Source organism: Gambusia affinis, linkage group LG23 (genome assembly GCF_019740435.1).
Source record: "Gambusia affinis linkage group LG23, SWU_Gaff_1.0, whole genome shotgun sequence".
Lineage (NCBI taxonomy): Eukaryota > Metazoa > Chordata > Actinopteri > Cyprinodontiformes > Poeciliidae > Gambusia > Gambusia affinis.
In genome coordinates this window covers 5,795,640-5,822,507 of record NC_057890.1, presented here as the reverse complement: position 1 = coordinate 5,822,507, position 26,868 = coordinate 5,795,640, and the positions used below count along the sequence as shown (strand labels likewise).

At 39.1% G+C, this 26,868-nt stretch overlaps 1 protein-coding gene across 4 annotated transcripts in view; it reads right to left on the bottom strand.

Annotated features, from left to right (window-relative positions):
- The window catches only part of tbc1d22a (TBC1 domain family, member 22a), a 153,935-nt gene that overhangs the window by 92,225 nt on the left and 34,842 nt on the right, over positions 1-26,868 (bottom strand). For all 4 annotated transcript variants that reach the window (XM_044108834.1, XM_044108833.1, XM_044108832.1 and 1 more), the window contains exons 4-6: positions 26,472-26,724; positions 23,804-23,986; positions 8,002-8,072 (exon numbers count right to left, since the gene is read on the bottom strand). In XM_044108834.1, the coding sequence (XP_043964769.1) occupies positions 8,002-8,072; positions 23,804-23,986; positions 26,472-26,724 (507 nt within the window). The remainder of the gene's footprint in view (positions 1-8,001; positions 8,073-23,803; positions 23,987-26,471; positions 26,725-26,868) is intronic.

The following is a 26,868-nucleotide window of genomic DNA, read 5'->3' as shown; positions in this document are numbered from 1 at the left end:
GAGCTCTGTTTTTTTTTCTTCTTCTTTTTTCCCCCCACCAACACAGATGACACAGCCAATGATGCTGTCAATTCAGACTGTATACATAAATCCCTTAAATGAAGTCAAAGACAAGAAATATTTAACTTTCGTGTGTCGTAAGAACAAGTTTCAAATTACTTGTTTTGTGATAAACCAAGAAAAGACCTCATCACTGAAGAGATCATCTTCAAATATGGTGGAGCGTTCCAACACCTTCCTATTGCCATTTTTGTGTTGCATTATGGGAAAACATTGTACTTATCTCCAACAGGTTTTCCAAATTTCCTAACCTTTTCATTGTACTCTGCAGTTGAGCACCGCAAAAAAAACAATCTACTTTTGGTCCAGTTTCTAATGCAACACTTGAAGTAAAGCTAACTTACAAGTAACTTTTCAGGATGAAACAGTTTGTTTTAAATACATCATTCCTAATAATGATGAAAAAGTACAAATTGCAAGTGAAATATGCCAGAAGAACAAGACATTTTTTCCATTTTTCAGTTATAAGAAAAAATGAGAAAATATTCCTTGGATATCAGTAGTTTTTCAGCTCACTATAAATCTGTGTCACTAATAGATTTATATTGTTTTATTAGGTTAACTATTTGGATTGTGTTAAAAAAATGCCAGAGTAACACTTCAATACGCTTACCTCAGTGCCGCAAATGTTCTTGTCGACTGATTTTCTTTTTGAATTTTCAGTGGTTTCTGCCATCTTTCATTAAGTAGTGTTGTTTTGTAAGTTGCAGTTTAAGTTTGCTAGAAAAGTTCTGCAAAGCAAACGGCAACACCCGGGATCAGAAGGAAAACCTTCAGCTGTGTTGCAGAACGTCTGCTGCTCCTTAGGCCTACCTGACTGTGTGTGTTTATGTGGGGAACGGGAATATCTGACAGAATTTGCGAGCGAGCGCTCGTCTCAGCGCACTGCGGCTTACGCAACGAGGAGAAAGTCGAGTCCAACCAAGTCCAGACGCGACTTAAAACCGTGGGGTTATAAAAGAATCACGGCATCAAGAGTTTTCAAAAGTGTGCTAAAACATACATTTAGGCCTTGGAAAATGTGTCAGTGACGGCAAAAGCTCTGGCTGGGGAGCTCACAGAGGACAGGCCTGGAAAATTTGAAGAATTTCGTCAACTTTTATTTAGAACTTGATTCTAAAAACTAACAAGTTTTTCAGTTTAGGTCAAGTTCTGAAGATATCTTCCAATTCAATAAATAAATACTCTCCTTCACATTTTTAACATTACAGTTTTGTTGTTCTTTGCACTTAAATCTCCAGGGTTGTCGATCCTTTTGAGTCAATTCATAGTACAATGGTCTTCCATGATATTTCACACAGATGTAGCTGGGATAAATGATGAATATATACACTGGTCAATGTAGTGTTGCGTGCTTTTCCAGCACTAATTAGATCTTTTTGTTTCGATTTATTTCAATCACGGTCTTTTCTTAGGATAAAATACATTGAAATAAGGAGTTGTTGCTTTTTTTTTTTTTTGCCATCTTGATGTAATTAACTGTTTGTCTGGAAGCAAGCTTCCATTTCATTGGCCATGAGAAACAAACACACCATCAACCTCTGGCAAGCGTCTAGAGAGGAGTGTATGACGGTAGTAAAGTTTCTTCTCTGCTGTTTTATTTGTTGTTTCCCCAGACTCAGGCCCTTGAGATGTTCGAGGAGCACAGAGGATTGTTTGTCTCACCCGAGCGTTTTGCTTGCAGACGCGTCGACAGGCTGATATACGCTCCGGCCAACACCCTGGGAACGGTTAAAAGCAAACTTAGCTGTAGGAGGGGGAAAATAAACACATTGTTGCTTTTTCCCCCCCCTCTCTCTCTCTCTTTCTCTCACTGGTGTGCTTGTCAGGACAAAATAAATCCACATGTAAACATGTCATTCAGATGTTTGCCTGCTTGTTTCTGCACAGGAAGAAAAAAATTTTAAAAAGAGTTTAATTTGAAGGAGGTCAGCTCTGAACTCATTTACAGCCCATCGCAGCGCTGCCATGCATCCAGACGGCCATGTTTGTGCCGCACAAATCAGGCTGAACATTGGCTATGTTAGCTGCCCTCCCCTCCCCACCCATCACCACCACCGACTTTTCTACCCGACGGTCTCTTTGCCAAAATGTCCAACCGTCCCATGTTGAAACGGCTCCATATGCAAACAGGCGCGAGGCCTGCGTACACACACAAACAAACACACAAACACACACACACACAGGACACTACAGGCCAGCTACAAAGCACTGGGCTCCAGTGTAAAGGGGGGCCGGCTGCCAAATGAGGCAGAGTGTGTGTGTGTGGGTGTGTGGGTGTGTGGGTGTGTGTGTCGGTTGAAGGTTAATGGACAGCTTAAAGGAGGTCAGTAGCACTGGAGCTCCATTACTGCTCAATGAGAGCACAGAGATTTAAAAAGACCTTTATGGATTTGTTTGGTTACAAACAAGGATCGTGGCCACATTCACTGTTCATGATCTTTATTAATGATGCTCATTTTCAAAGTGCTATCATTCATTTTTACCATAACCATCAATATTACTGTCGTTATCATCGGTCTTTATTAAGATTATCGTGCTCATCATCATTGTTTTTATTATTACCATTACTCTTATCAACACCGTCTTTGTCATTCACAGTATTACAAATATCATAATCACTGACTGTAACTATTAGTACTACTTATTTTATTATCATTTTTTAAATTGTAAGGAATATTGTCACTAATTCCATGGGTCATTGTTACAATCATTAAAATGATTCTCTCACATTACGTTTTTTATCATTTATCTTCTTATTAATTATTTTCAACTTTATTCTGGTTTATTATTTATTTTTACTAATTAGGATTTTTATTAATTTGAGATTATCCTTTCTCATTGTGATTTTTACTATTTGATTTCTTTCTAATTCTTATTATTACTTCTACACTTTCTTTTTACCTCATTTTTACTATTTATTGCTATTTTGTATCATTCTTTACTATTTTACAATTTAAATGATTTTTTTAATCAACAGTACTACTGTCACTGCAATAGTAATTTTAAAATGATTACAACTACTATTATTGTTCTATCTTTATAATTACCTTCTGTTTTTATTATGTTTTAATTACTAAAGATAAGAACCAGACCCTCTGGGTCCCTGAAAGGACCAGCAGGATTAGACAATAGATGGATGGATTCTCATTTTTCTAGCCTCACTCATTATTTTTCTGTCATCATCGTCATCAACATGCATAGTCTTATTTTAATTATTAGTATAAATGATGATTACCATTTATCGTCATTAGCATTGTTGTCCTATTAAACCCAATGCTGGCCTCAGAACGTATTAATTAAAAATTATTTCTGGTTGAGGACTGGCTTTTGTTTCCTTTTATTAAAAGGACCGCATTTTTTTATTTGGATGTTGATTATTGAATATCACTGAAGTATGACCTGATAGCAGTTCTTGCATTTCCTCCTTTGAGCCGCTGGTCTACACGCCTGATCTCTTCATTCTTCCCTGAAATATTGCCTAAAGGAAGATCCACCTCTATAAACTGACAGGACAAAAACAAACAAACAAATAAATAGAAAGCGCATAGAAGATATCCCTGGGAGAAAACGTTTGGGGAGGGGAGAGGATTTAAATGAAACAGTTCTTTTTACTTAGTCTCCTCTCTAAATTGATTTCTACTTTGCAGGAAAACATTATCCTGGAAGCAGATTGGAATCTGTCCCAGAGTGAGCACAAGAGAAGATGGATTAAAATTAAACTTCTCATCCCTCGAGTGTCTGCCCATCTGTATTTTTAAAGAAACATCTCGCAAGTTCTGAAGCCGGGCTGGTGTTATCTTGAAGCATTCATATTCGATCCAGTTTTTAAAGCGACTTTTTCCCCCTTCCTAATCAGAAATGTTCTTTAATGATATAATCCTTTCTAGTAGAAAGTTGGAATGTCAGCAAGTAGTGAGAAGTTTCCTCTCTGTGTTCAAACACAGGCATACTGGTTTGATTTTTGGGTGAGTTTAAGAATTAAATATTCACCAAAAAGAAAAAAAATAAATAATTATGCATCAAATGAACACAACATGCCTATGGTGAAACATGGTGGGCGGTGGCAGCATCATGCTCTCAGAGGCTTGAGACGAGGAACCTGTTCCGTTCAAAGAGCCGCTGCAGCAAAATAAAACTCTGCCAAGAGACGCAAAAAACACATTTCTAAACATGTGCATGAAATATTTTATTATGAAAGCTAGCAGAAGTACAAAAACATTTTTTTCAGTTTTTAGATTTAAAAAAAAAAGTAAAAGCAAAACTATTTTCTAGAATGAGGTCAGTCTTATCTATAAATATGGAAAATGAATTAAGATAAGTATATTTTCATGCTAGCTGCTTTTAGAAGCTTAAATATGATCTACAAGAGGATTTTGCATAAAAACTTAGAGGAAAACATCTAAAATTACCCTTTCTTATTGCGTCCATAATCAAAAACCTTTTTATGCTTTCTAGTTTTTTTGGTTTTGTAAGAGCCACAGTAGGAGGGGCAAAGAGCTACAGGTTGCATGTTAGCCCCCTGGCTTAAATAACATATTTTTTACCATACACTGGTCCAGTCAAAGTTCAGGATTAAATCCAATTCTTGACATATACAAATCAGATAATCTCCATCAATATGGAGAGGTAGTGACATCCCCCCCCCACAAATAGCAGCTGTAGTTGAAGCGAAAGGTAGCAGTTTTGACTCGAGATGGAGGAATACAAATCCATGCCACACTTTTCAGATATTTTAGTCTTTTTCTTTTCTTTTTTTTTTAGGGGCATGCCACAGCAATACATATGAGAGCAGGGCAATGCATTGCTGTGTGCAAGTCAACATGCTGGTGATAACCCACATGCTACTGACAATATTTACGCTCACCTTAGCATTTTGTCTAATGTTAGCTTATACACAAATGTTTACATACATACCAGCAGTGGACTAAGTCACTGCCAGTCAACCTGCTAGTGATAGCCCTCATGCGAACATTAGCCGTAAGCTAAAATAAGCATCTTAGCTCATCGTTGGTGCTTTAGCTCCTTTAGCATACTAAATGGAGTAAGTCCACATCTTAATGCTTCCCCACATGCTACAGACATTTACCTTTATATATTTACTTACCATTTACTTTTTTCAACTTACTATTGCTTTTTTAATTAAATCTATAGCCACACAAATATTTTGGGTAGAAGTGGGGGGGAAAAAACATGCTAGAACAGAGAATAAATTAGTAAATTTATTAAAGATACAACTTCCTCTAATAACTATCACTTTCCTTCCAAAAGGTCAAAGGGTGGCCATCAGTAAGTCAGATGAAAAATACATTGCTCTTTTCTCCCAGGGAACGTAATTACAGCATGTGAGCTGTCACACGGTAACTATTTAGCATAATCTCGGAATCAGCTGCTGCCGCTCTCTGGTGTGTTTCATAAAGCCCTTTAGCCTTATCAATATTTCCACAGCCAGTTAGTTTTTGTTTTTTTCTCCCCCACTCTCCCACCATTTCACATTTAACAGCCACACTCCATTAACAAATGTACATTTTGCTACAGGGCAAGGTTTTCTTCTCCCTTTCTTTTTTTTTTTTAATTCGCAAACCCATTTAATTTTTTTTTCTTCCGCCTTCAGGCTTGGACACCGAGTGCTCCTTAAACAAATGAAATAAAACAGTATTATTTGTGAAGTAATAGGAAGTTTAAGCACGTGTGTTCGTGAGGCTTCAGGCAGACTTCTGGAGTCTGGAGAAGATGATGAAAAAGAAAAAAAAAAAGGTTCTCTTAGGTTCTCCTTTATAGAATACTGTTCCAGGATTTTTTTTTTTTTAAGTCCACACTTGGTTAAAACGGTACAAGAAAACAGCAAATCACGACATAGCAGGAATTATCTGTCAGTCGAGTGAAAAACACGACGTTTTTTCAACGCTCAAGCAGTTTTTGTTGGAGGAGAAAAAATAAAATGAAACGAGGTGAGCAAGTGAGGGAGAGAACTTTCTTTAAGTGCGGATGAGATCATGAGATCAGGCGTTACGACTTCAGAAGGGATTTCAACACCATCCCCTCCCGACTTTAGACGCAGCAGATTCGACCCTGTTTAGGCCAAAAGAGGCGCGGAGATATTAAAAATTAAAAGATGATTTGAATTTCAGATGGAGACCGTGTTCCCTTCATAAACACATTTTTTTGTTTATGACAATGAGCCAAATAAACCTACAACCCAGCCTGAGGCAGAATACAACAGTAATAGTGTTAATAATCTTTATTATACACAGATGTCTAGAGTTCTCATTTGACTTTGAAAAAGATCACAAAAAAGTCACAAACTAACAACATTACATCCGAATAACAACAGCTGAGAATCATTATTGTACTTGCGATAAATTGTTTTACATAAATGCTCTTGGAAGCTTAAATTCCCCAGATTTGTCACTAAAGTGACAATTTGTTGGATCTTTTGATTTGTTTGCTTTTTGTATAAATCTCCCAGCATCCTTTGTTCTGAGCCAGTGATCGTATTGGACATACTGCTGATTCTGGACAGTCTGTTTTTGTCCTTCACAAATAAATGACACCCCACCAGTTCCTGAGTGTTCAAAGGAGACCTGCAGAGTAATGTCCAAAACATATTTTAACTACTTGGATAAAAAGAACAGAACCTGATTGGACTAAAACAGCAAACATTTTGAATGTCTTCTTTGCTTAAAAGTCCGTTGTGAAAAGAACGGTGGTTGGTCGAGTTGAAACAACTCAGGATCAGCTTACACCGATTCTGACTGGCAGAGTAAGGCCTTCTTCTTCAAAATTCAAAATCACAAAAAGTCCATGTTTTTGAAAAATTTGTAAAACAAAAAACTGCTGTTTTGTTTTACATTTTTGTCATCAGGTGTGGAAACACCCTAAATTTTACAGAATAGAGAATCAACTAATCAAAGGGTCTGGAGTTTAACAGATACAAAGGTAAATCCAGACATATTTTAAATAGATGCATGCTTGTAATTTTAATAATGGAGCTAGTTTTTAAATAGCCCTTTGAGTGGCCAAAACCATAAAATAAACACAAGAGTGCAGTCAATTTATTACTGAATCATATAAGCTATTCCCCAAACACACACACACAAACCCACACACAGATGCACAAATAAATACCAACACCACCAAACCTTTAATGAGGTATTATGTACGGTACATTAGCTTTACTGCCAGAACCACACATATAAATACATACACTACACATACACGGACAATCATCTGATGCTTTGTGACTGAATGTGGTGTTATAAGCCTCTATCTGAGACGAGCAGCACACAAAGGCGCCGTTGATAGCTTAAGAGCCGGTCGGTAACCTCCAACCACAGGAAAAAGCGCCACGAACAGGCACACATACATCCACGTACCTTTAATGACATCTTTTCTGCGGCACATTAGCTATTGTGCTGTAATTAATGGGAGAGTCATTGCGTTCAAAAAGCTAGACTTTCCTCAGCAGACTAAGAGCTGTACACCACAACAATGGCTTAATGAGTAAACACACCGTGCCTCTCATGAATAAATTATTTGTGCCTCACAATTAATTTTCCCTATTGAAGTTTGGAAGGGGAAGGGGGGGGGAAATAAAAATAAATAAATATAAAGACGGCTCTTGGTCTTCATAAATCAAAACAGGAAGGGAAGGGAGGGGGGGAGAAAAAAGAAACGACAGCAACTTTGTATTTGTGTATTTGTGTGTTTGTGTGTGTATGCGTGTGTGTGTGTGTTGAAGATCAACACTGTGCGGTTCTTATGTGTAACGGTTTATTTGGGTTATTATGTGCGACTGTGCTGCTCAGTTTTTATGAACCTGCATGAATTCCACATTTATGGTGCTACGTGAGGTTTGTTTTAGAGCGCGCTTGTGTGCAATCGCTTTTTGCGAGTATTTTATGTTTCATGCTGTGTGGAAATGTGTGGCTCAACACTCACAGAAAGAAGCTTCCAGGCTATCGGTCGAACTTGTCGCGGGATTCCGGACCAGCTGAGCTTCCGCAGCTCCTCTGCAAGACAACAAAAACACGATGACGTCTGTTATTATTCAAATTATTATTCTCTTTGAAATGAAATTGATCACACAGTAAATGTTGTTGGCCGAGTTTATATTCTAGGCCTTGAATCTACTGTAGGAGAGTTAATGAATAGAGGCACAAAAGACAAAAATTGACACGAAGTAAAAGTTAATTGCATTCAAGGTGATTGCATAATCATCAGATTAAGTGGTGAGAAAGTGAGAGAAATAAAAGAAGCAAACAGAAGAGGAAATGTGCACTCAAAGAGTCAGGGATCTTAAAAACAATACAATCCTGTTATTTTTCTGGCTTCCTGCTTTCATTTTCATCATCACAATTTCCCAACCCCGTCTATGAGAGCTTTAATGTCTTCTGCACTGAAAACATGCATCAAATGTGAGCATCAACAGTTGGTAAAACCCGTCCAAATGTCAAATACATCACTGACTTGTTCTACAAGCAAATGAACGATGATGTCGTTGAACACTCTTTAGTGCAGCGGCTTTAATTGAGGGAAGACTAATCGGTTAGGTACTTTAAGCCCACGTACACACTAAGACAAGCACTGGACATTTTTTGTAAACAATTAAGAAAAAATATGCAACATCTCAAAAAAAAAACCCGATGCAGTCGGTATGCCAGGCCAATCTGTGGTGATTCAATACTGACAGGACACAAAAAGCACAGACAGCGCCATGTTTGTAGTTTGTGAGAGTGACATGCATGTGGGATAGAGAGAGATTGAAAAAGAGATATGGAGCTTCAACGTTCAACGTTTCTGGTCTTCTAAGGTGCCTAATTTAGGCAAATAAAAAACAGATTTGCGGATTCACCAAAAGTCACTTTTTTTCCCACTTCTGTCAATAAACAAGCTAAAGGTAAAAATGCTAGCAGCCTTTTGCAAATCCACGTCAAGTTAACAACCTCAATTTTCTACAAAACACACAATGATGCGTCGTAGTGTAACTTATAGTTCCCAATGCTAGAGACACTAATTTAGACTATTCCTGAAAAATTGTTTAAAACTCTGTTCTACATCAACTGTGCCACGACTTCACAGTTTCTTATCTACATCATTTCTGCCTGCTTGTGCATTGAAGATGTTTGTAAAGAGAAACCTGGATAAGATAAACAATTTCTGCTTAATTTGAGTAATTCAGTCAAAGCTTTACAAATATTGGATATCAGAATTTAGCAGATATTTGTATTTACCAACAGACATTAAGATTAGCTTGCAACAGAACGAAATTTAATCATTCATTACACATGTTTACACAGCGCCGCAAAAAAAAACCACACACAAAAAAAACAAAACACCCTTTGTCCAAAGTAGGACCATATTTGTCTTATTCTGCTAGCAAGTTGGCAACTCACCCTATCCTCAATTTCCAAACTTCTGTTCCCATCTGTCTTTTTGGCACTAAAAATATGATGGGTTAGAAGTGGACTATTAACTACTTTTTCCCCAGGCTGGGGCAGGGGAACCTGCAGGCTATAATGTAAAATGAATCTGATGGAGAGGTGCAAATTGAACTTTTAAATTGGTGGAGAGTAATCCCCTTTGGGCTCATGAGGACCCAGAAAATATGGCTTAATGCAAGGTTTCAGCCAGCCGGTACCATTTCTCTCTAATACACACACACACACACACACCCACACACACACACACGCCTACAGTGACAGTATAGGATATGGGAGTATGGGGATCAGCAATGATTGAAGGGAACAGTACTTTTCCCTGTGTGTTTTGAAGCTTTTGTCTGTGGGACTGATTTTGGGTAAATTTTTTGGCTAATCTTGACAAATGAGGTTCCCACAATAAGTGAAAAATAAATCTCAATGACTTATTTCCTCCATCTGGATTCATTTTTATTTAATGTCAAAACGGATTCTCAACAAAACAACTGCGGTGCAAAATTTTAAATGCTACAGGACTCTAACGTCCACTGCAATGTGGGGAAGTTAAAAGCTGGGGAAAGTTATAAACTAATATCCCGAGCTTTGAACGTTTTACGGAGGATGACAAACTTGCGATGATAGTGATGGAAAAAGAGGAAATTAGGAGAAATTATGAATGTCTGAATAATTTGGCTAAAACAATGTAGAAATATATATATTTAAAAGTAGATATTAAAAAAAAAATGCAATTTTTTTTTCTTTCTTTTTTAACCTGAGGGGCTTTTTGGTTTGTGAAGGTTGCAAAATCCCAATGAAAACACAAAGATGTCTGTGGTTGCAACGTGAAAGGTTTAGGAGGTGTTGACACTTCTGCAAAGTGCTGTGAATTATCCCCATTATGGAAATCTACGGGAACGCGGAAGCAGAAGAAAAAAAAATAAAAAATGTGGTCAATCTGAGTAATGTTTTTATTTAGTCCAGAGTGACCTCTCCTACCACCGTCGGAGTGTTCAGGATATTGAACGCTCCGGCAGTCTATCACGAGAGCAGGAAGCTCCTAGATGACCTTGTGTTAACACCGACTCATTTATTATTCACAAACGGGTCTTCCTCTGCCCCCAGCGCCGCCAAGTATACAAACCTGTATTATTGAACAAGACAAGTCGCCACAGCAAAACTGAGACAAACATAAAAAATTAAAAAAAACCTAATGAAATCCCTTCGCTTGTAATTGAACAGGTTTACCTGCATTCTGGGAGCAAAGGCAGAGGGGAAACTTGATTTACTTGCAAATTAATCGCTCGTGCCCCGAACACACCTTTCAGAGTTGTAATAAAAAAAAAGAAGAAAAAGAAAAAAAAAAACAAAAAAAAAACTGAAATGTACGTAATGAATGAGCCAAATTCCTCCTCTGCTCTTATTCAAGGCACTGCCTGGAAATTGATAAGGCCTTCGCGCGGACTGAACGGTATTGATTAGCGCTGCCAAACGACTCTACCTCGCCCGTTCTTCGAGGCAAATGCAATGTAGGGCCAGTGACAGATAACATAATAGGAAATAGCAACGGGCTAAGTCCATTGGCTAAATTGAGTGAAACGCATTAGAGCTTGTTCAGCTGATGAGAGCGGCTATTTATTCACTATAGTTCCTGCACATCTTCCACTTAAAATTTCTGCCTTACCTTGTGCCCCCGCTGGCTTTAATTATACAGAAATCCAATACAGTGATCTAGTGCGCAGCATGGCTGTGTTAGTTCAGAGGAGTCAGTGCTCCACAGTGTGGGAAGGTTTCGATTACCTCAAGGCTACCTTTGCAGCAGTGTCATTTAAAATGAGAATACCAAAACAGAAGAAGGAGAAGAAGAAGAAAAAAAAAAGTCGTCTCAGAAATTGAAAAAAAAAAAAAATGCAGGAAATATACCCTCAATGCTTTAAGACAGCTCTTTTATTCTCTTTTTGCTTTTGAAATCTGAAAAACAAAAGCAGAGAAGTCGATTATTTGAGATGAAAAACGTTGACTATAAGAAAACTGCTAGAAGTATGCAATTCTCCCTGAAGTTATTGCTATGTGGATATAATTTTTTTTAAATCTAATCTCTTCTGAGCTCAGTTTAAGGTTTTTGCTCTACATCCAAAACAATGTATGTGGTGACATATGATGAAGGGGATGTTTTATTAACACATAAATTGAGGATGGCTTTGGTTGAATGAGCCTGAGGACGTTTTAGGGATGAGCGATAAACTGTTTTTATTGATTAACAGAATCAGGATGTTTTGGGGGTTATTTAGCCAATGCATTACTTTGGTTTCCATAGGGTGATGTCATCACGTCCAAGGCCACCGAATTGTTTGACAAGCACGTCTTTAAGCTTTTTAATAATTTATTTATTTGGACGTTGAAATCCGATCAACCCTATAGCCAAGAAAAAAAAGGTTCAAGCAATTTTTTTTTTCTTTTTTAATTACAAGTATTAAGTCATAACATTATGAGAATGCAATCGTAATATAAAGAGAATGAAGTAGTATTTTCCCCCTCGCACACAAAAAATACAAAAAAATCAATTATCCAAGCCTCTTTTTTTTTTTTTTTTCATTTTAAGAAATTCTTCTGGTAAAAGTGCGTCTTCATGTTTGCTAAAGTTATGACTTTATTCCCGTGATTAAAAGTTATGGTAGCCTGGCCCTGATTCTCCGCCATACAACTCGCAGCAGGAAAGATTGAAATAAAAGTCGCTTTCTGTTTTCTGTCATTTGAAACGTCTGTTTTAGAAAAGAAAGCGAGAAAACAATGAATTAAAATCGGATCTAAAATGTGATCCTCTCTTTACACTCTGTAGAAAGAGTGATACTCTAAAGTCGCTCTGGCCTGTCACATAAAGTCCAGATAAAATACATCAAATGGCTGTAGTTTAAGGCATTGTGTGCCCTAAAACTCTCACTTTTTCTGATTAGTTTGTTTTTGTAGCCTATAAACATAGCGACTATTCTACCTAAAAGCAGTTTGGGTGTCGATTCCGGATTCCTTCCCCACTTCTCCGTTCCAGTTTCCTGTCTAAACACTGTGAATAAAGGCCACAAAATCCTTCAAAGAATTGCTAAAGTAGTCCTAAAAGTTCACCCCAAATCACGAAACAGATCTCCCATCCTTAACTCACAACCTCATCTACTTTTAAGGCAGTAGAAAAGGGTAAAAAGAAGAAAAAACAAAACTTTCCTGTGCAAACTCTCCTGTAGTTCTATTTCTTCCAACACCTAATCGAAGATCTCCCCCCCCCTCTTGTACCCTTTGAACCTTCATTTGCACTGTCAGGCAAAGAAATGAGTTCATGAATCTTGGTAGCTTGGGCTTAATTAAACTGCATTATATTTCACCCACCGAACATTAATCTCACCAAAAGAGGCAAAGCGAGGAGGTGTGTGGAGGCGTGAGTCGGCCAAAGCTCGCTGCATCCCCGTCGCACACACGCCGCTCAAACTTGTGCAACTGAGCATCGCCGTCACCCCGTCCAAACTCTCACAGGGTTCGGACAGTAACTCTTCCATCACTTGGAAGGAAAATGATTCAACTGTGATCAACCCGGCCAGCTTTGGCTCATTTATTTACTCCTGCTGAAAAACTAAACTGTCTTCCAGTTCCATTTCAGTCAGGTTGAGATAAACAGATTTTATCTCAATAGATAGGTTATTGATCATATTATATTATATATATAGTATAATATAATAATATATATTATTAATCATATTTTCTGGTTTAAATCTGGAATTTTTGTTGTTGTTTTTAAACCATTGCACTCATTGTTTGTCCAAGGTTCTTAGTACCATCAGCCGACCCATCGAGTTCTGCAAAAACCACTCAGCTTGTCCTTGAACTCTGACTGAAACTAAAGCATGTTTTTGAAAATAGTTTCGGTTATTCGTCATTTCTTTTTACAAATTTCCTCTTTACTTTTTTACGCTTTTAAATCTTATGATTAATATTTTAAATTAGTTTTTAATCATTTTTACTTTGGTTAATGCTTTTATTATCATTTTGCAGCACTGAGATTTACATGTAAATTGTGTTAAATTGAATTAAATTAAATAATGTCATTATTTTTCTGCGCCCATATTTCTAGAATTTTCTTTAAACTTTTCCAAATGAGGCTGTATTGAAATTACATATTAATTTCAGTAACTTAAACATTTAAGGTACCAATGTTTTACCATTTTGGAAATATTCTTCCAAATAATTCCCTTTTAGGACAAAAAAAAAAAATTCTAATAATTTTAACATTTTCTATATATATACAGTACAGACCAAAGGTTTGGACACAGTTTCTAATTGAATTCAATGAGAAGGTGAGTCCAAAAGTTTGGTCTGTACTGTATATAAATCAGCATTTGCTTTCATAAGGTCACACTGTATGTTTTTTTTAAAGTTATAATGCAAACATATGAATAAACTCTCAATCAACGCTAATATAATGTTAGCTAAAATAGCACTAAAACTCTAACATTGTCTTGAGTTTTCATCTCCTGCATTTTGGTTTGGTTTCCTTTAAAGATCACAAAAAAATGAATGAATGAATGAATGAATGAATGAATGAATGAAACCCCTAAAGAAATTGCAGGTGTGAATGGAGTTGGAGATGAACTTCGTGGAAAATTAACTGTTCTGTCGTACTTTGTACGTACTTCTTCTACATCTCCGATTTCTAGGAGAGGGGGAAAAAAAATATTAAGGAACAAAACTCTATTTCCCTTCAGTGGGCAGAGAAGGAGAGGCCAACATGAACCCAGTCGACATCCAGGCCAAATTGCAGATGTCATTTCATTAGTGCAAGACTTGCTCATCTCTCAAAAAACACATCCGGCTCTCTGGGGCGATCTCTAGTGCATTATGAATGAGACATCCAGCCAAGCTCCTGCTCCAACGGAATGAATTAAAGGCGTTCCGTGACATTTTTAAAAGTTGATCTATTGTTTTGTTGGGTTTTTTTGCTCGGCGGGAGCTTGTCATTACGTGGGCGAAAACGTTTCGGCGCCCGTCCCAGAGGTGACGGAGGGTTCCGGCTGATCTCGTCGCCTTCAGAGAGACCTGCGGTTAAGGACGCAAACGAGCCGCTTTCGGCTGACGGATTTGTCACTCCTCTTTATGCGTTGTAATACACACGCAAAGGGGGAAAGCAAAAAAAAAAAAAATACTCCTAATTGAAATCATGCCTCTATAAAAACAATACAAGGGAGCTCATTAAAAACTAAAACTCAATTTGGAGTCAATTCGCTCATCAGGCAATTATGTCAAAACACACGGAGTGGTGCGAGCGGGGGCAAGCGACTGCAAAGTTTTCCCACGGGGGCCAGCAGAGAGTCATTATTATACGCGTTCTTTGGAAATTAGTATGATGGGTTCTGTGGGTGTTTATCATGCTGGCAGGGGGACAGGCCTCGGGGGAATTAGCCCGGCGAGAAAGCCTCAACCCCGCAGCAAGGGGAAGCTTTCTGAAAAGAAAAAAAAGAAAAGAAAAACACCTGTAACAGCATTAATGTGCGACTCAAGGGCAGCTGCTGTTAGGTCTGCTCTCCACACTGTATTCCATTATGCATGACCATGCAGGAGTGCCCTTTGTCTTGGCTGGAGTTAAGCTGGAGACCACAGGGGGGTGATTAGGACACCGTGTACCTTGTGTTGAACACTAACAACAGCTGCTCTGAGGCGGGACCGTCTGACCGAACGGACGCTCAATGACACTTCAAAGATTCAGAGGGCGAAGCATTTGGGTTCGATTGCGGCAAAAAATAAATGAATAAATTCTCATCAGTATGCACAAACTAAAAGCCATGAGGTTTACAGAAAGCTCCGAGCTCAATCTGTCTTGATTAAAAGAGCAGTGTGTGTTTTAAAAGCAGTTTTAAAGTGCCGTTTTAAAGCATATTCAAGCAACTATTACTATTTAGTTGTTATACAAAATGCTGTATATATCAAACATGATTTAAAAGAAATTTGACTTTGTAATTTAAGGCCTTGATATTGGGCCTGTCTTTTAAGAAAGTCCTGCTCTTTCTGAAACTCCATCTTCAGGAAGTCATCACAACATGGTTCCTCCATCAACCCTTTAACAACATTTTTACCAACGTTTCACTGAGAAGGAGCTCCTATAACGAGCTCAGCAGATGTGCAGTTTCACCAGCGTCCTGCTAATTGCTGCCGGCTAGTCTTAAGGGGCTGAGTGGAGGAGTGCTGGGGGAGGTGAGCTCAGTGAGGCAGAAGCTCATAAACTTTGACAATGCAGCTCAGAGGAGGAGCCTCATCCTCCAGGCACTTTGCACATCTAAATGGTTGCCATGGGAGATTAAAGTATTCCTCCAATATGGATGAAAGAATCGTAGCAACACTACAAGTATGTTTTTGATGAGGGAATAACATTATAACATGATGGAAAGCTCAAAAAATTTCTCACATAATACTGCCCCTATTCTAGCAAAATCAGGAATAATTGCTGTATTTTATAATTAAATTAAAGAAATCACATTATACTTTCTTGAAGTGATGTTACAAATCCATGGTACTACACGATGCATTCACACCAGACTTGTTTGGGCCTCTTTATTTTAACTAGCTTGTTTGCCTAGGAAGTTCAGTTTGTTTAGGGAGGTGTGAATCTGCACAAAAAGCCCTCCAAAAGCAGGAAGTAGATGAAAGCGCAGGGCATTGTGGGTAAATATAACCAAATCAAAGAGGCAAATCTAACACTAGTGGAAGAAATGGCTCATAGTTTGTTTGTTTTTTTATACCAAAGACAAAAGAGAAATCCTACAACTGCGTAATTATGACATTTTTGAAGGAAGTTACACTCATGTCTTCTTCAGAGGTTTTTTGTCATTTTCTTCAGTGGTTCTTGGTGCAGCGCCACCACAGGTCAGGGACAGGAATACGCTTTTGAAAGGGTTTAATAGCTCAGTGTGAAAGCAAACCAGACTTGCTGAAAATTTAACAAACGCTGCAATTTTGGTCCCCCAATCAAACCGAAATCTACCAGACTAACGTGGGAGAACACCCTTAATCTCAATAATACAATGAGAAAATTTGTCTGGAAACATCTCCTCCCCTTGATCCAAAGAATTTCAACACTTTGCCACAAAGAAGAAGATCAACTAGGATGGTGACTGTCTGGTGGGTTAATCAAGAAATAGCTTTATTATGAACTAATTTGTGAAGGTGTCTAGTTAAAGTCAAGGTTAGTCAGCACCTTTGACGCTCTAACAAGTTGAAGAAAGCTTCTCCCAACTGCATTAGAATCTAAACATGAATAAAATTTACTTATTTTTTTTCATGTTTGGAGAAGATGTGGAACATCTTCTCTTGCAGCGTGACTTTAAGACAATAGGTCAAAGAGTGTCTCTGCACCTCTTCAGAGTGTCTCTGCACCTCTTCTATGTCTTCCTGTCAGTCAGTCAACCTGCCTCACCAGTGTGCACGGTCCTGTGAAAGCCAGTAAGAACGGAAGACTGGGAGGAATGGAGGAAGCGCTGTCAGTCAGTGCTGCCTGAGCAGGAAGCTGACAGGAGCACGCGGGAAGACAGTTGGCAGGCCGGAGCCATGCACTATTCAAGCATCATTCATACGGAGTGCGACTACTGGGGCAAAACAGCACACGGTACGCTACAACACACACATTTACGCATGAGGACGCCACACACACTTGGAGTAGAAGCGCGTTGTGCGGCCAGAACTTCCTGAGCCGATTCTAATTCCAGCTTGAACAGAAATCGGTGGATTCATATTGTGTTCTGAGTTTAGAAGTTAAGTTTTAACAGACGAGTTAGAGAGAGAAGTAGTCAAGAGTGGCAATATGTGGTGGTGATGAGAGGCGTCCATAACCCTTAAATGAGTTTTGATTATGAATAACGCCCTTTTTGTTACACCGCTCCAGCATCATCTGGATACATTTTATTACTGGGGATAAAAAAGACAACACAATACAATCGGGAGGGACACGTTTATCATGCGATGTATTAAAAAAGTCCCAGCCTCCATCCAATAAACCTTGAACGCTTTGAGAGAGTCCTGAATGATCCGACCCATCTAAAGGACAAAACCAAAGCATCAGGGAGCAGATGGCTCATAAACTATTGGGACTCCTGTATATAAAATAAGTTGGTTTTTTTAAATATACTAAATAAAAAGATACTCCCTTCCTGGATTATACCTACTCAGGAGGCCTGATGGATGGCCCAGACGGCTGCAAGAGGACAGTGTGTGTCCGTGTGTGTGAAGAACCTTTTTTATTATTGGTATGAAATAATAATGAGCACAGTCAATTATCTGAAGCTGGCAAAAGGTTGTCAACCCAGACATATTACTTAAACCATTTCTAAATTAGGTGGAAGTGCTTCACATTATATTTGTCCTAAATTTATATAATAAACTGTAAAAAGACCTCATCATCATCATAACTATAGTAATAACTATATTATGACTGAAAAAGTAAGAATAATTGTCCCTTTTTGTTTTAAATAAACTATGTTATTATTATGCTATCTGTAAATGCTGTAAGTTCAGCATACCGATATACAACTAGTGGTGTTAAACGAAATAATTAGGTGAAATTATGTCTACCATAAGCCTGAAGAAGAATAAAGTCAACAAAATAAAACTGAACACCACTTAGGTTGTTAAAAAGGTCAAAAAGGTCTTTTTCTCATCGTGCCGCCACATAAAGTCGATCATTTATCGGATGTGAAATTAAAAAACATTTAAGCCGAACTTGACTTTGGCTGAAAAATCTCTCCTCCTGCACCAAAAGTGGCACTTTAACCACTGAGGTTGTGTCCAGTGAAGCTCATTAAAGAGGAAGAGAATGGAAAAAAGAAAAAAAAAAAAAAAAAAAAAAACATTTCTCAGAAGACCACACGGTGTAACGTATGAATAAACCGAGCTAGACAGTCTGGGAGGATTCTGACACAGGAGACAGCTGGTGGTCGGACCAACCTTATTATGTCAGGTGTTCCGCCTGGGGATGTGCTCGGAGGCAACGAGTGCACACACGTGGGCACGGCCATGATGTGCCTTTGTGTGGTTATTACAACCAAGAACACAGAGAGAGCAGCTTAATACAAGAAAGTAAAAAATATATATATAATGAGTCAGTGTTATCTCAGCATTTACTTTAAAGGATTTACTCCATCAGAGAGAACAGAAGCTACAGAAGCTACAAAGCATTTCGTCTTCCTTTTTTTTTTTCTTTTTTTTTTTTTTTGTTGCACTGATCAAACGGCTCTAAACGATGCCCTCCCGACTCACGCAGAGAGAGAGATCCATCTACTTCCTCTAATTCCGCTTTATCGCGTCACGCTCGGGACCCACGACACACACCAGGGACACCGTCGCACATGGACGTCGCTTTAAGGCGAGCCATTAGGACGGAGTTAATTGAATTACATCGGCGCTTCACACTTTGATGGCGTCTAATAACTTTGCGAGCGGCGCTTGGTGGCAAGCCCCGTCGTGTGGCGCCGGCTGCTGCGAGCAGCGGGCCTCCTGAGCGGGCGCGGTGAGGGAGCAGCTCGCTGTGCAGCTGCAACACTCGCAAAGAGCTGCAGCACCCCCAACAGAGGGTGGAGGCGCACTGACGGGCACCGAAGGCACCGAGAGGGAAAGTTCTTGTCAGCATGAATAAATGGGAGCGAGTTTATGCTGTTGTTTTCTTCAGTTTTTCCGTCCTCGTTTGTCACAGATGTTTGTGAACATGTGTGGGAGGACGCAGGCGTGTGCGAGGTGGGCTCTGCCTCACGCATGGTGGAAAGGTTGGGGGTGGGGGGAGGACGAGTCAGAGGCCGAGACAATGTACGAAAGGGAGATTAAAACGAGACAAACCGATCAAAAGGGCAAAGTGTAAGAGAAGAAGGAAATGAATTGCAAGGCGAGAAGAGAGAACAGACCATCACCATGGCAACAGCAGCATCTCTGCCATCCAGCTTTAAAGGCTGGATGTCAGATGTTCTCCGAATCGATCAAAAAATTAAATAAAATAAAGGTACACACATGCATAATCTTTGTAAAAAAAAATAAAATAAATAAAAATCATACACAGAAAGGTGAAGACTTTAATGGACAGAAATCCACACCGAGGTAAACGCATCTCTGCTTAAAATTGTCTCAAAACGACATTATTATTTATTGCAATAAGTTCTTGGACAATTTATCGCCCAGTAAAATTTGTTACTGTGACAGGCCTACCGAGACCGAGGTTTGTAGGTTGGCCAGGATGTTTGTTTTGGTCCACATCAGAGTTCGATGGCGCATTCACATGTCCCCAAACAAATCGGACTTTCTATACAAATGGACTAGAGTTTGCATAAAGTGGAGTAAACAGGGCTGGTGTGAATGCACCTTAAAACAGGGACAGAAATCCACCTCTCACCAAGCCAACACTCACAAACACAAAAGCAGAGCAACAATGAAATTATTTAGGTTGCTATTCTCCTGTTAGAGCAAAAAACATACATTTCTCTGAAATTAAGAATTTAAACACTTACGTTTGTGTTGGTCAATCGCACAAAAAAAAAGAAGCCTTGAGCAGAACATGCTGCAGTCTGTGGGGTTTTTATTCCTTTAAGTATTTCCTCCACCCCAACAACCTGAAGTCCACACGCCTGCCTCTCCCTCACTTAGCGGGCGACCCGTTCGGCTTCGCTCAACAGACAACGCTCGCCTCGGGATATCGCGAATAATTAACAGAGATCAACCTGACATCAATCACTCTCCTCTCACGCGCGAGCTTGGGTCATCACCCTTTTAAATGACCTTACATGCTAAACAGACTGCTGTCACAACCTGTCGCAAGGCTCAATGGAGAGACAGCATGACGGTGCCAAAGCAAAAGATGGGAAGGAAATCTGACGGGCACTGATATGGATCTGAAGGCTTGTACAGCTAATCAGTGTGAGGGCTCTGGTCCACAGAGCCCACAGAGCCTTCCTTCTTCTCTTACACTTTGCCCTTTTGATCGGTTTGTCTCGTTTTAATCTCCCTTTCGTACATTGTCTCGTTTTCTTCCTCTCCGAGAAAGAAAACGCCTAACGGATCTTTCCAGCCCTCGTCCTTTGAGCAAGGACAGTCCCTGCTGAGAAGGTCTGCGGGTGTCTTTAGGAGTGTTCGTGTACCACCAACAGCAATAGAAAACTTTGATTTGAAAATGTGATTGTTGTTCTTAAAGCTTTGTGCCTCTTTGATTTTACCACAGAGCAAGCAGCGACACCATTTACCAAATAAAACGGTGCCCTCAGTGGGTCGCATTATCACTTTTTGGACTGTTTAAATTCCAGTCTGACCCGATCTTTGGTCTTACCCATGACCCAATTTCCCCAAAGGGATCATTAAAGTTTCATTCCATCTTATCTTCCCCCATCCTTCTCTCTCTCTCCCTCCACCAACCAGATCACATTGCAGCGCCGGCCTCCTCCAATCCTTCACTTAATTATGTCCCCTGAATGAAGTTCATCTTTCATGCTGCCAGCGGCCCGGCTGCCTGGCTCGTCTGTTCTGGGCCATCTAATCATGGCGCAGAGACAAACTAAAATTAGATGGTCAGCATGTGAAGCCTGGCAGACTCTAATGAAGGCTGACGTCTCAAGACGGGCCACTGATGTACCAGATGCACTTTGCTTGAACCGACGATGACCGTTGTTGACTAGCGCTGAGGATGAGCGAACCCCTTTTCGCATTGGCTAGAAAAGTCTCACGCAACGAGGAAGGAAGACTGTCCCGTGAATCAAAGTTAGGGTCTATGGTTTGGAAGTTTGGCAGCAACTCTTCAAGTACGCAAGCTGAGATAAAAAAAATTACTGGATGTAAAACAACAGAGGTTTAGTTGTAGTGTGCTCACTCATTGTGAAGTAGAGCGACGATGGTGTAGACAAAAAGAAAATCTGTTAGATTTCAGTCAAATCTTCCCTGCAACAGCAGCACACAATAGTTCCTCTCAGGTTTCCTGCAAGATTTTCATTCGACAATTCCGTATTTGTCCTTTAATTGACTCAAATTAAAGTTATCGAACTATTTTCGTCCAGTTAAAAAAAATCCAAAGGCTCACTATAAATTTACTGAAGAGAATTTAACAAAGACCATGAACAGAATCTTTAAAAACTTTAAGTGTAAAAGATTGATGAATGGAGGATGAACAAACGGAATGGGAAACTAATTGAAGGATTGTAAAGACAAACCATTAACCCTTTTTGTTTCTGCAACAAATTCTTAGCTATGTTTTTCACCGCAAAAGATCATGTGTTTAGTTTCTAATATTCTTGTATCAATGTCAAAATCAGTAACATGAATTTATGAATTTTTAATAGGGATAGAATTCCAGAAAAGTTAATTATCAAGTTATTAAATCCAAAATGGCTGCAGAGAAAAGAAGAATCGTTTGAACTAATCTGTAGCAAATCTGCTCTTTGCACCATTTTGGGTGAATCTTTCAGTTCTGACAATTAATCACCGACTCGGTTTCAAACAAAACACTTGAACTGGGTTGAGTCATATTGTGTTAAATTGGCCAATCCGGGTTTGTGGATAAGTTTTATGAACTTTATGTTTGCTTAATAGCCCTAGCACTTAAAAAATATACAGTTATTGTATTTTAAGACAGAACAAACGTCTTTGCTGAGCTGTTTGTGCTCAGGAAAAACAGACAGAGATGACTGACCTACTATCTCTATATAAAAACTGGATTGGAAGAAAAAGATTTTAAGAAGTTTACGGTTCCATTCTGATAAACCAAGTGTGATTTAAAATGTCTCACTTACACCAACTTTATACTTGGCATATCTCAGATTTTCAGACAAACATTCAACATATTATTCACCTGTAAAGTGTTGCACTGTTTGCTTTCTGACCGTCGAGCAAAGAAAGAAACAAATAAGAGATTTGTATGTGCAAAATGAAGCCTCTGTTTCGAGTGCAGTAAACGTCAGACAGGTTATACAACATATATGATCCATGAAGAGGGAGAATCTTTTCATCCTTTCGACTTCAGTTGTTCACTTATTCAGCAACCCACTTTTTTTTTCTTCTTTGGTCAGTGTTTGCTATATTCAGTTGCTGAATTTAAATAAATAAAAAAAAAAGAAAAGTTCAAATCTAAATTAAGCAATTCAGAACTCAACGGAAACTGGTATCGATTTGTGAAAAAAACAAATTTGTGTGCTTCCAATAACACATTTGCTGATGCCATGCTAGTCCAAAAAATAAGATTTTCATTTTATTTTAAAATCTACAGTTTCCTGATTTGTGTAATCTACAATAACTGTGTTTTAATCGACTTCAAATGTCAAAACTTCCCTTCTTAATAGAGATACACAGAACTGAACGGTGGAGGCAAAGCATAGCATAGAAGAGACCATATGCAAAGTCAGAGGAGAAATGTGTTAAATCATTTCCAACAACAGGTTTTTGAGGTTCATCTGGGCTGCAAGACAGTGAGAGAGAGCAAGACTTTCAGCAGGCAACAGGAAAGCTGGACTTACAAAAGCAACTTTGCTCTGTTGGATATTTCAATCTTTATCACGGAACAAGACGGAATTAGAAATGTTGGTGGCTTTTTGGAAAATTCAAAATGAATGTAAGGGTCATCATTCTCGACACAGAATACACCAGGTCAGCTTAAACATGCTAAAGTCAGCATTAAATGACAATTGGAATCTTTTTGTCAGAAGAATCTGACAAAAAGATGTTTGGTGGAGATGCTCTTAGAGTGTGGCTCCTCAAAAAAGGAAGAGATAAAAGCTTAATATTTTGATCTTTAAACTTCAGTAGGGATGGCTACGTCATCATGATGTCGATCATCAATGAAGCCACTGTTCTAGTTGTCCAAAGTTTGTTTCAAAGGACACAAAGTGAACTGTAAATAGGAAAAGATCTGGAGGAGTTTCCGGGCCACTGGGGTAGGAAAGTCTCTGGGGCTTGATAAACAATAAAGGCCTGTCGTTTGGGTAGAACAAAGGCCTGTCATTTGCTTTTGTTGTTGCTGGTGTTTCTAATCTGCATGTCCAGATGGCAGGATGACTCCCCACCACACCACCACCAACACGCTACATCGTTAATAGCTCAGCACAGCTGGCGGACGGAGTGGAAAGCAAAGGAGTACAAGGAAATGAAGAACCGAGAGAGAGAGAGTTAGAGAGAGAGAGAGCAAGACAGAGGGAGATTTTAAAAAGGTAAAGACAAGGATAAAAGCCAGACAATTAGTGAGGAATAATGAGATAGTCGGAACGGCTGTGGTGACCGAAAGGCTTGCGACGCAGACTCCGACAGATAAGTGGAGGCTGCTGTCTTTGACTATCGCTTACCCAGATCTGTGTTGGGCCCCGCCAGCAACTGTTTGAACTTGTCCAGGCGCGATGCTTCCCTCTCGGTCATGGCCGGGGTGCCAGATGTGTTCTGGTCAGCCATGCGAGCCACTAATGGGATGACGGGCGGCCGATGGGGCAGAGACCTCTGTCTGTGGAGGGCGGCTCGCTCGCCCGCCGCATCTGGTTGAGGGATGGAGACGAGATAAAGAGAGCGGTTACGTAAACCCAGAGCCATTTCAGACAATGCAGACACTTTTTGCCGTCTGTAAGTGGAACTTAATTACAGTCGGCAGATTGTTGCACAGCGACTTGTTTTCTTCCTCTATGAATTTTTTCACATTACGACCACAAACCTCAATGGGTTTCTCATGGATTTTGTGAGATAAACCAAACCAAAGACTGAAAACAATACATATTTCTAAGGCTGAAACAGTTAATCGGATTAATTGCAATTAATCGAATATGGAAATGATAATCAATTTTCGTATCGGAATAATCAGAATGAAGGGTAAAATAAGCTACAATCCTACATATTCTAAGAAGTTTACTTCTTAATAAAAAAATCAAGAGGGCTACGATAACTCGGCTCAGGTGTGGCAATCCATGCACATGTTGCAGGTACTATATACATATAACTACAGCATGTGGAGTGGAGTAGGCCAACACTCCACACCACCCTGTTTTCTCTGTCTTTACTTCCCTTTTGTTAATTCTTTGGTGCTATCAAAACAAAGGCACAATGAACACAATCAATGTTGAAGTGTAATTTTATGTTGGTCTGTCCAATAAAATCCCAATAAAATAAATTGATGTTTATAGTTGCAACATGATAAAATGTGAAAAACCTTTGCAAAGTTTATGGCTTAGTTTCAAAATAGTTTATATCCAAGGTGTGACATATGTAGAAGCATCTAGTAAAAAGATGCCATACTTTCAAAATTTCATCTTCTATCATTCATGCTTTCTGTTTTCAAGGCGTCGCATGTTCAAACACAGGTGTAATGTACGCAAAAGGACAAAACTCAAGCCAGATTGTTCCAGACTTCAACATTAGAAGCCATCTTCCTTCTATCAGGATCCACACTTAATGAAGTTCACACACAGGCAATCTGCCAAGAGCTGGAACAAAACCACAACACTTCTACTGCAGGCAGAGTTACACAAACACATCACGGCAATTAAGAGGACAGCCGTCTAGCCAATTTTAATATCTTGTTTGCTTTTTACAGGAACAAATAAAAATGCCACAAATCTGTTCTCAAGTGCTTTATTTGCACTTAGAAAAATTAAAAACGATCATTAAAGCAGGCAGCAGTTTCTCTGTAACTCAGTGAGCCCATTTAACAATACTTTATACAGTCTTAAAAATTCTCTTTAATGAAAAACGGCTGGAGAACGCAGCTAATGCTCACATGTTGTCACAGCGCACTATATTAATCATTTCTATTAGGAGAGGAAGAAAAACAGACAAATTATGGGCAGTACAGTCCATAAGAAGAAAATAACACTGCAGCTTACGCAGCCCTTCGTGTCTCCGGATCCGTCTAAACCGGCAGAAGGTAAAGGGGCTGCTTGTGTGATCTGTCTCTGAACAGCAGAAAGTCTGAACAGCAGACAGGCAGGCAAACTGTCTGCCACCATGTTCACCAGGCAGAACATCTGCATCTGCCAACGGCGGACACACCGCTGGACACACCGCCGCGCCAACTGGCTTTATATTCTCCTCCTCTTTATATCCTCCTCTCCTCGTTTTGAGATTAAATCAAGCTGTTAGTTAAAACGGATGATAACTGATGAAAAGGAGGCAGGAAGATGGGAGTCATTTAAGAGATATCCTACCTTAAGCCATGCTTTTTAGATTAATTTGACAGGTTAATTTCTACAATTAGTAGGAAGAAATACACATATGGGTTATTAAGGCATATACTACCTCCTTTATCTCGTTGGTGAAGTGCAGATATGAGCAGAATTTTACTTTTTCTTTTTAATTTATTTCCATTAATTTATTTTATTATGTTTCTGCACATTGAAATCAGTGAAGGGTTTGGATATCCGTTTGCCTCAGGCACAGGATTCATTAAAGTGTTTTTGTAGGTTTCACCAACTCAAATTAAAAACTTTTTTTAAATGTAATTTGAGATCTATTTCTCCACAAACATGTACAAACTTTATCCAGCCAAATGTTGATAAATTTACACTTACCCAAGATAGGCACAAAAAAAGATAGCTAGCTAGCAAGGGGTTGTTAGCAGTGAGTTAGCTGTAGCCTCAACCAAAGACATCACATCCATAAGTAAATGTATATATAATGTCTAAGTCTAAGTGTGACTCAAACACACACAAAAATAGAATGTATCAGACAAATTTTGTCTTTACAGGACTATGATTAACTTATTAAAGGCTAACTTACTTTATTAAATGAATTTAAAACATTTTAGATAAATGTATCTAAGACTTTCCAGGGATGCTTTAAATGCTGGAAAAACACACATTTTTACCCCTTTTTTAATTGTGCATTGGTATCATCCATCAGTTCATTTATATATTATGGAAGTTTGTTAACAAATATGTATATTTAAGTTCTAACTTTACAGTCCAAATCATTTCAAACAGGTGAGTGTGAGAAAAAGAACCCTTTTGCAGATTGGGTGTGTTGTTCACTCACCTCTAGGTGACCCAATTGGAGCTTCACTGTGGGATTTCACCAGACGGCTATCAGCGTAAGGGCTGCCCTGAGAGGCAAATGATGCATCTGGGCTGATTGCCTCCACTTCCTCCACTCTGAGATACTCATCTTCCTCTTCCTCCTCCACCTCCTCCGCCGCCACCTCCTCCTGTGCGTCTTCCTCTCCCTGACCCGGCTCCGTCGTGTCGTCTTGCCTCCGTCTCTCCTGCTGCTTGCTGTGATTCTCAATCACCTGCGCGGAAAACAGAAAAGAATCGACGCTGAAGAGCGTCTGAATTTGGAGCAAAAAAAAAAAGGTTGGGGAAATAAAAGCACTTTGGAAAGACTTGTAAAATGAATATATTTTAAGATTCTAATGAATGAAATTTAAGATCTG